Source organism: Pseudorasbora parva, chromosome 9 (assembly GCF_024679245.1).
Source record: "Pseudorasbora parva isolate DD20220531a chromosome 9, ASM2467924v1, whole genome shotgun sequence".
NCBI classification, from domain to species: Eukaryota; Metazoa; Chordata; class Actinopteri; order Cypriniformes; family Gobionidae; genus Pseudorasbora; species Pseudorasbora parva.
Window position 1 is genome coordinate 6,346,471 of NC_090180.1, and position 10,453 is coordinate 6,356,923.

Here is a 10,453-nt window from a genome sequence, read left to right on the forward strand (position 1 = left end):
CCACAAAATGTTTAAAAATGAGTTGAGTTGAAACTGATGAATCTCACGTCACACTGTAAATAAAAACTGACGGTCAAAAGCCAGAAGCCGCACTCTTTTAATGCAGGGGACTGACTGACATTTTTGCCGAGTGTTCTTCACTGTAGACACTGGGTCAAATGGTCACTTTTTCCTGGCATTAAAAGCCTAGACATCATTCCGTCTATGAATCTTTGTGAAGAACTCACACTTCCACAAATCTGGCATTTGTGGCAGGGCCAAGATTTCAGCTGTCTCTCAGCGCTGGCGGGAGAAGAGATTCCTGAACGCGTTATTGTAGTTCTTGTTAAAGGCTGTGTAAATTAGCGGGTTGAAGAAGGAGTTGGAGTAACCCAACCAGAGGAAGACACTCTTCCATATCGGTGGAATGTGGCAGGAGCACAGCGGAGTGATGAGCTCGGTGAGGAAGAAAGGGATCCAGCACAGGACGAATACTCCAATGAGGATGCCCACCATCAGAGCCGCGCGCTTCTCCTTCTGTTCTCGCCATGTCTCGCTGTCGGTCTGAAATGTCACAGTTGCATGGCGCACTGTGAACACCATCTGAGGCTGTTGCCTTGAGGCTTCTTTTACCTGAGGGAACAGATTGAGCATTACTGCGGTTAGCGGATCCGTCAGGACCATAGAATATGATCAAATAAACCCCAGTACTTAGTAGTAAAATCATTTCATTCCTCATTATTCCATGTTTCCTCACACAGCTTATACAGTCTTGCTCAAACGTTTAAATGTGAGCTGTGAAAATGTGAATCATTTTAAACCAAATAGAGAGAGATCGTACAAGTAGTCCTGAATAAGATATTTTACATAACAGATGTTTACACTCACCTAAAGGATTATAGGAACACCTGTTCAGTATCTAATTAATGCAATTATCTAATAAACCAATCACATGGCAGTTGATTCAGTGCATTTAGGGGTGTGGTCCTGGTCAAGACAATCTCCTGAACGCCAAACTGAATGTCAGAATGGGAAAGAAAGGTGATTTAAGCCATTTAGAGCGTGGCATGGATGTTGGTGAGATGGGCCGGTCTGAGTATTTCACAATCTGCTCAGTTACTGGGATTTTCACGCATAACCATTTATAGGGTTTACAAAGAATTGTGTGAAAAGGGAAAAACATCCAGTATGCGGCAGTCCTGTGAGCGAAAATGCCTTGTTGATGCTAGAGGTCAGAGGAGAATGGGCCGACTGATTCAAGCTGATAGAAGAGCAACTTTGACTGAAATAACCACTCGTTACAACCGAGGTATGCAGCAAAGCATTTGTGAAGCCACAACACACACAACCTTGAGGCGGATGGGCTACAACAGCAGAAGACCCCACTGGGTACCACTCCTCTCCACTACAAATAGGAAAAAAAGGCTACAGTTTGCATAAGCTCACCAAAATTGGACAGTTGAAGACTGTAGAGTCATAATTTGGCAAAAACAGAATGAGAACATGGATCAATCATGCCTTGTTACCACTGTGCAGGCTGCTGCTGGTGGTGGTGTAATGGTGTGGGGGATGTTTTCTTGGCACACTTTAGGCCCCTTAGTGCCAAGTGGGCATCATTTTAATGCCACGGCCTACCTGAGCATTGTTTCTGACCATGTCCATCCCTTTATGACCACCATGTATCCATCCTCTAATGGTTACTTCCAGCAGGATAATGCACCATGTCACAAAGCTCAAATCATTTCAAATTGGTTTCTTCAACATGACAATGAGTTCACTGAACTAAAATGGCCCCCACAGTCACCAGATCTCAACCCAATAGAGCATCTTTGGGATGTGGTGGAACGGGAGCTTCGTGCCCTGGATGTGCATCCCACAAATCTCCATCAACTGCAAGATGCTATCCTATCAATATGGGCCAACATTTCTAAAGAATGCTTTCAGCACCTTGTTGAATCAATTCCACGATTAAGGCAGTTCTGAAGGCGAAAGGGGGTCAAACACAGTATTAGTATGGTGTTCCTAATAATCCTGTGAGTGTAGTCCACAAGACAAATCAATAGATGAAGCTATAAAAATGACCCCATTCAAAAGTGTATGTACCCTTTATTCTTAAAACTGTGTGTTGTTCCCTGGATGATCCACAGCATTTTTGTTTTTGTTTTGTGATGGTTGTTCTTGAGTCCCCTGTTTTTCCTGCCTGACATTCTTCATAAAAATCCTCCGTCTGCAGTTCTTATTTTTTCCAGCATCTTTAGCATATTTGAACCCATTCCAGCAGTGACTGTATGATATTAGATTTTTTTCACACTGAGGAAATTAAGAGATTCAAACACAACTATTAAAAAAGGTTCAAACATTCACTGATGCGCCAGAAGCAAACACGATGCATTAAGAGCCAATTTATTTTAATTTGAAGATCAAGGTAAATTGTACTTAATTTGTCTCTCGGGAAACATTTAAGTATCTGCGTTGCTTCCGCAGGGCAGTGCAAAATTATATTTAAATAAAATAAAAACAATTTGTACTTCCTCCTGTTCAAGTTGTCACCCCCAGCTCTTATTAATGCATTGTGTTTGGCTTCTGGAGCACCAGTTAATGTTTGAACCTTTTTTAACAGTTGTGTTTGAGTCCCTCAATCATCCACTGTGTGAGAAATGGATCTCAAAATCATAGTCACTGCTGGAGAGGGTTCAAATATGCAAAAGATGCTGGAAAATGGCAGGACCTGGAGGATTTTTCTGAAGAACGTTGTCCAGTTTTACTGCTCGGGACAAACAAGAGAATCATGAAAACCTATCACAATACACAACAACAGTCGTGGATCATCCAGGGAATGGCGCACAGTTTTAAGAATCAAGGGTATGCAAACTTTCAAAAGGGGTATTTTTAATAAATGCATTTATTTTATGTTATGACTATATGTAAAACCTCTTGTATGTAAAATATCTTATTCAGGACAGTACTAAATAAAAAAAAACATGTATTTTGTATGATCTTTCTTATTTTGTTAAAATAACTCACATTTTCAGTTTCTTTTTTTTGGGGGGGGGGGGGGTAAACTTTTGAGCAAGACTGTATGTGAGCCTTATAGCAACGGTACATATTACATTTTAAATATTTGCACTAAAGTTTAAAAGTTTGGGCTCAGTAGATTTCATGTTCAACAAGGTCACATATGTTCTGAAATATTACCATTTAAAATGTCTTCTCTATTTAAATATAGAATAACGTGATGGCAAATTTTCAGTCTTTAGTGTCACATCACTTCAGAAATCATTAATATGCTAATATGACGCCTAATAAACATTTCTTAATATTATCAATGATGTTGAAAATTGTGCAGCTTAATATTTTTGTGATTCTTTGATGAATAGAACATTTAAAACAACAGCATTTAATAGAAATGGGAGTTTTCGTAACAATGAAAAATGTTATTTCTGTCACTTTTTTTTATCAATTTAATATATCCTTGCTGAATAAAAGTATTAACTGTTACTGATCCCATAATTTTAAATAGTATATGTATAATCAGATTCTTAAATGATTTCATTAAAATGAACAACAACAACATAAAAACAAATCTTCAAAGAAAACCAATCCAATGATTCCACTGCAAGACATGTTGACCCCGCTCATGCATTATGCAGGTTTTTAAAGTCATTTCTTCTAGGGTTAATATAACATCAGAAGATAACAAGAACTTCTTCGGTATTGGAATGGCCCTGAAAATAGCCATTTAAATAAGCTTTTAAACCCTTAAAGTTTGTGTCAAACCTTTGACAATCACTCCTAAACCCAATGAAGTAGAACAGGATGGTAATAGAATGGAAAATAATGTAGAACTTATCTAAGGCAGGTGTCAGGATTACTATTCGCTAAAGTGTTGTGACATGCTTCCAGATTATACAAGGTAATAGAGCAAGCTAATGGGACATTCAGGTTCAATTGCCTATTGAATTGCTGTCTAGTAACGTTTTGTAGAGTAATGAAAAGTGGATCTGAATCAATAGAATACGTTCTGCAATTTCAAAATACAGAGAAAGAAATTCTCTGCACATTACAGTCTGTGCAAAATTAAAAAGACAGTACATTGGTGTGTGCAGGATAACGATCCTAAAAGGTTGCAGTATTTAAAAAAAGCATATCACATTATACAGTTTCATTTATACCTCTCCAGCCTCTGCAACTGGAGTGATGGTGCTGGTCCTCTTTGATCCAATACGGAACTTAGCAGCTTTGTATATCTTCCAGTAGACAAACAGCACAACACAGAGAGGCAGATAGAAGGCCCCGAATGTGGAAAAGATGGTGTAAGACGGCTCCTGGCTCACCTGGCACTCCATGTCCTCCTCTGAATACGTCTCACCCCAGCCAAACAGAGGGGAGAGGGAAATAACAGACGAAAGCAGCCAGGTCAAGCCGATCATCCCATTGGAGATCTTCTTTCGGGTCTTCAGCGTATACTCCAGGTGGCGTGTTATGGACCAGTAACGGTCCAGGGCTATTGCGGTCACGTTCCAAATGCTGGCCGTACAGCACAGCACATCGAAAGATATCCAAACTTGGCAGAGAGCGCGGCCCAACTTCCATCGCCGACCGTTGATCTCATGGACCAGACCGAGAGGCATCACCAAAGCAGCCACCATGACGTCAGATATGGCCATGGAGGCCACCAGGTTGTGGGGCACACGGTGAAATGTTCTTACTCTAAGAATTGTGACTAGGACGAGCATGTTCCAGAAAAATGTAGCCACCACAAGCATTGCCAGCAGGGTGAACGTCAAGACACTGAACACCGTCTGTGGCCTGTAGACATTTCCATATTCTGAGCTGTGATTAAAGGAGCTGTTCTGGCTGACACCAGCCATTTTGTTGAGTGCGCTTTTGTCCACTTTACACCACTTACAAAATAGCCAGAAAGAACTTCACTGGACTGCTACAGCTGTATAAAAAGTGAGAAAATAGACATTGTAAAATTATGCACACTGTAAAAAAAAAAAAAAAAAGCCTCCAATTGAAAATTTTCTAGTGACTGATCACATCATATTTTTTCAGTTGGTCGAATTGAAATTCTGTGAACTGATGCAATTTAATTCACAGAAATTCAATTCGGCCAACTAAAATTGTAGATTTGGCTATAATGTACGGTAAAACTGTATTTTACAGTGTCATTGTTACATATGTTACACTTACAATAGTAATAAATGACATGCAAATAACCCTCAACCAAACCATAACCCTACAGTAAGTACATGTGGTTAGAGGAGAGGAGAGGAGAGGAGAGGAGAGGAGAGGAGAGGAGAGGAGAGGAGAGGAGAGGAGAGGAGAGGAGAGGAGAGAAGAGAAGAGAAGAGAAGAGAAGAGAAGAGAAGAGAAGAGAAGAGAAGAGAAGAGAAGAGAAGAGAAGAGAAGAGAAGAGAAGAGAAGAGAAGAGAAGAGAAGAGAAGAGAAGAGAAGAGAAGAGAAGAGAAGAGAAGAGAAGAGTTGCTTCAAGAGAGAGGGGAAGTTATTTGATGAAAAAATATAAGGGCACAACATGAAATCGTAAAAAATAATGATGTGAACTGATAAATAATTTAGACTTACCGGTCTATTAAATACTGCAATAGGTCTATTCCATAAAAACTAAGAATTGTTGGACTTCTTGGTAACTTTAAATTAGAAAAAATAAACTGTTCCGCTTGTAGTGCGATGACATGCTGGATTTTATCATAGTAGACACTTGATTTGCCCCCCCCCCCCCCCCCCCCATTTGGTCCAGCTTAAACTCAAGGTTCATGATGCTAATGTCAGTCACAGTGCCGATTGCCAATACAATAAATACCAACCATTAACTCTACACCCTAACAACTTAACCTGGTAAGTGTGCACCCATGTATTGGATTTACATCATTACACAACGTGCTGCGGCGAGGACATTATAAATATGACCTCCATTGTCCACCATTTCCGAGAGCTATGTAATAAATGTTACCTGTTGTCTTACCATATTTAGATGACACAGAAAGACATTTACCACAGTTCCGTGTCAGCTGACATTGTGTAATAAAAGTCTGATGTGTGAACAGTATTTTTAGCTGAAACGACATGCTAAAGAAAATAATCTTTGGTGTGGCAGTGCTGACTATGAAATGTCAAAATAAGGAGGATTCACGCTGGAAACAAGTCAAAGTAGCTGACAAGCAAATTCTGTGACACACTTCACGTTGGTGAAGATATTATAGCCCAGTGCTGAGAGGTACAGACATGGAGCTGTAATGATTGTTAAATAGTTATTTTAAGTTAAAAAAGGACATTTTCCCCCCATCTGCCCATGATCAGAAGTGTCATATACTTTTAAGTCTGAAGCTTCATGAACATTATTTTGTGCAACCATTTGTGCTGATAATTAGATGTAAAATATAACACGGCTTGTAACACTTCTCCTTCACAAATTGGATTCTGGGTGGATTGTGGACCCTTAACTGATCCTTACTTCAAATGCTCTATTTTAATGATCAAAGTATTTGCATTTTGATATGCATCTTGCTAGGAGCAAAATCTAATGAAGTCTTTGATAATTTATTCATATTTAATGTGAGCGAAAAGCTTAAATCCATATTTTTACTGCAGGTGCTTAGATCAATATTTTAGAACAAGTATTCCTTCACAACACTATTTTCATCAGGCTTTGTGACTTCATAATGAATCTGCCACTGTGACTGGAATCTGTTCAAGTATAGCGATTGTTCGAAAGCGTAACTGAGCTTTCGAACAATGTCTGTGTGAACACTGGCCAAACTGATTAAGAATTCATGTATGGCTTGGGGAAATTCATAAGCAGAAACAATACTCATGTCAAACAGAAGGGGTACAATACATGCGGATTGGTTACCAAAAAAGCTTCAATCTACCCTTGCCTTAAGGGTAAGCAGTTGATAAATATATGGTTGATGTATGTGAAACATTAAACTATTCAGAACACCTCAAGCTTGAATGTGTGCATACAAAATAGATAAAATGTTTGATCTATGGTCTAAATCAAACATATGCTCTTAAAAGCCCATTCACACTGCACTGACAGATCACCAGATTACAGTATGTCACATCTCAGACATTGCAAGACTCGAAAAATGCAGATTGAAAATGTTCACTTGGCGAAAAAAACGAGAGCCAGGGAGTGACAGGGGTAACACTGATCAGACAAAACCTGACGAAGGGTCTGGCCGTCTGTCAGTGTGGTGTGAATTGGCCTTTTAGTGTATCACTGTTCTTCTACAGTGTTTTAGAAATTATATGCATGTGTGGGAAGTTTCATAAACCACATCATTTCCTTTAATCAATTATAAGACATCCAACTGATGTGTCATCCACTCTCACATAATGCCCTCATATTTGAATCATTACTTTAATGGCAGTTAAAAGAGTGCAGCGTCTGAGGGCTCATCCTAATCACACCGGCACTTCTCTTCACAGTGGATTCCTTCAAATAGGTGACAAGGGTTCATTTAACTGCTTTTCCACACTTGCTCAGTAACACAATGCTCCTTGTTTTAGACTTTTTAAAGACACCTATGCTGATGCATGAAGTTAGTCACTTCATGTTTTTATCTCACACATTTACACATTTCAGGCATAACATTATGACCAAATATTGTGTTGGTCCCCCTTTTGCTGTGGTATCTGGCACCAAGCTGTTAGCAGCAGATCCTTAAAGTCCTGTAAGTTGTGAGGTGGGCCCTTCATCGATCGGATTTGTTTGTTCAGCACATCCCACAGATGCACAGATCCCATTATCCTGCTGAAAGAGGCCACCAGGGAATACTGTTTCCATGAAAGGGCATGGTCTGCAACAATGCTTAGGTAGGTGGTACGTTTCAAAGTAACATCCATGGATGGCAGGACCCAAGTTTCCCAGCAGAACATTGCCCAAAGCGTCATATTGCCTCCGCTGGCTTGCCTTCTTCCCATTGTGAATTCTGGTGCCACGTCTTCCACTGGTAAGCGTCACACACGCACACAGCCATTCATGTGATATAAAAGAAAACGTGAATCCTCAGACCAGGCCACCTTCTTACATTGCTGTGGTCCAGTTATGATGGACACCACTATTGCCACTTTTGGCAGTGGAAATGGGTCAGCATGGGCTCCCCGACTGGTCTTGCGGCTATGCAACAAACTGCAATGCACTGCGTATTCTGACACCTTTCTATCAGAACTTGATCAGTTTGAGCAACAGTAGCTCGTCTGTTCCTTGTCACCACTGTTCCTTCCTTGGAGCACTTTGGATAGATACTGACCACTGCAGACAGAGAACACCCCACAAGAGCTGTTTTGGAGATGCTCTGACCCAGTTGTATATCCATCACAATTTGGCTCTTGTCAATCTCACTCAGATTCTTCCACTTGCCCATTTTTCCTGCCTCTAAACACATTAACTTTGAGGAAAATATGTTAATTTGCTGTCTAATATATCCCACCCACCAACAGGTGCCGTGATGAAGAGATAATCATTGGTTTTCACTTCACATGCTTTCACCGATCATAATTTTATGCCTGATCAGTGTATATAGCAGATATTCTTGGATTCAGTCCGTTATGTTTTTGTGCATTGTTGGTGGTTCATGAGATGTGGCTGCTGCACTGTGATCAGACGGCCATGAGTTCTTCCCTGTGGTCACTGTCGGATTAAGTTTTTTCCTTGATCTGCGGGTCGCCACAGTTTGTTTAATCACTCCATCAGGGACTGTGTGTGTGGACTTTTTGTATTTCCACTCGTACTCATTCTGTTTGGTGGGTTGTGGACATGCTGTGTTGTCTTCTATTTTAGTTCTGTTGTGTCTGTCTGTATGTACATTGCATTTGTTATTATTATAGAAAACATCATTACTGATATTATGACATATTCCATGTACACTCTTAAAAATAAAGTCTGAAGAACATTTTAAAAAATCTAAACCTTTTTTTTCCACTGCAAAGAATCTTTTTGGAATAGAGGTTCCAAGGAAAGGTTCTTAACGGAACCATCAATGAAAATAATCATTATTTTAAGAGTGTACATTTGAATGCTGTTTCTCAAAAACAAAAGTATCCTACTGTTTATTAGAAAACCTTTTTATTTTGAAATATGAGTGCATGATCTCTACACTTAAATTAATCATCATCTAGCCAAAGTAGCTGCATCAAAAGGTAGCTACAGTATGCACTGAACTGCTTTGTGAAGGTACTTTTGTGCATTGATTTGCATATGCTGCTGAGCATCAATGTTACTTGTCAAGCTGTCCTGCAATTAACATATGCAGATGCGATACATGAGCATGCAAAAAAATACTGGAAAAAAATCTTAACATAATTCTACACTGAAGCATTTAATATTTCATGTCATGCACAAATGTGTTCGTGCAAAGAAATTACGACTATGAAAGTGGACCCTGGCCTAATAAGCCATAACAAAAATATATATAAAGGCTAAAGGTAGCCTACTTGACCACTGTCTTTTCGGTGGTGGCATCTTAAAGGATTTTAAGACATTTCATATCACAATTAAGTTCCACAAAGTGTTCAAGTAAAGTCGTATATTGTTCGCATTTTTCGAAAACATAATTTCGTAATACAATTCAACTTAGCCCACTAATGAATTTGAAACACTAACTTCCACGTGACATTCATAATAGGATGCTTTACATATCTCAGTGAATACAGCATCACATTGGCAGCCTATAACGTTGCTCTGCGCGTATTTGGGAAACGGCATCAACCACAACATTTTATTGTTTTTCTCTCCTTCCCACTTACCTTTAGGAAACAGCACTTTTGCTTAAGCGGAGGCGGTATCACCCCAATCGGTAGAAAATAACATCCCGAGTGTGTCAGTCTCTGGATCTCGAGCAAGAGAGAGGAGTGACCGCGCTACTGCAGTTTCTCAAGCCGCCACCTCGGCGCAGACCACATTGACGAGGTTAATAACAACGTTACTATAGCACATCCCAGTGAGACAGACAACTGAGCTGTTTTCTCGTCTACGTTTTTTGATGGTACACTGTTTTCATTTTTCATGATTGTAGATTTCTGCAGTCGTTACTCAGGGGAAATCACATTCACAGAGGCAGCTATTTCAACACGTGAACGGCAAACAAACAAGAACATGGACTTGAAGCAAAGAAGCTGATGTATTAAAGGACCGCTCATAAATGTTTTGCTTAGACTACTAGCTTCATCATATTTAACGTGTCTCTAAAACCTAGCACTGTTATTATAGGCTACAACAATGTGTAATTTAGCTGCTTTTCGAGCTTTTTAAATTGAGAATGTCCTCAAAATGTGTTTTTTACATTAGGCCATGCTATATTTGTAAAGACTATTTTCCCTCACAAATAAAGCCAGAGGAAGGGAGAATACAAAAACTGGGAGCAGATAAAATATTTTTTAATAAAATATTTTTCCTTGCATAATGTTGATTTATTGTAGCCGTATTTATTTACACACTATAGTA

General features: G+C 39.5%; 1 protein-coding gene across 1 annotated transcript; it reads right to left on the reverse strand.

Annotated features, from left to right (window-relative positions):
- Positions 1 to 276: 276 nt before the first annotated feature.
- On the reverse strand, positions 277 to 9,778 carry htr5aa (5-hydroxytryptamine (serotonin) receptor 5A, genome duplicate a). Its single transcript, XM_067453031.1, has 3 exons — positions 9,757 to 9,778; positions 4,152 to 4,924; positions 277 to 612 (listed from the first exon to the last, which is right to left on the reverse strand). The coding sequence occupies exons 2-3, from the start codon at positions 4,848 to 4,850 to the stop codon at positions 277 to 279; spliced, it is 1,035 nt and encodes a 344-aa protein (XP_067309132.1). The 5' UTR covers positions 4,851 to 4,924; positions 9,757 to 9,778.
- Between the last annotated feature and the right edge of the window lie 675 nt (positions 9,779 to 10,453).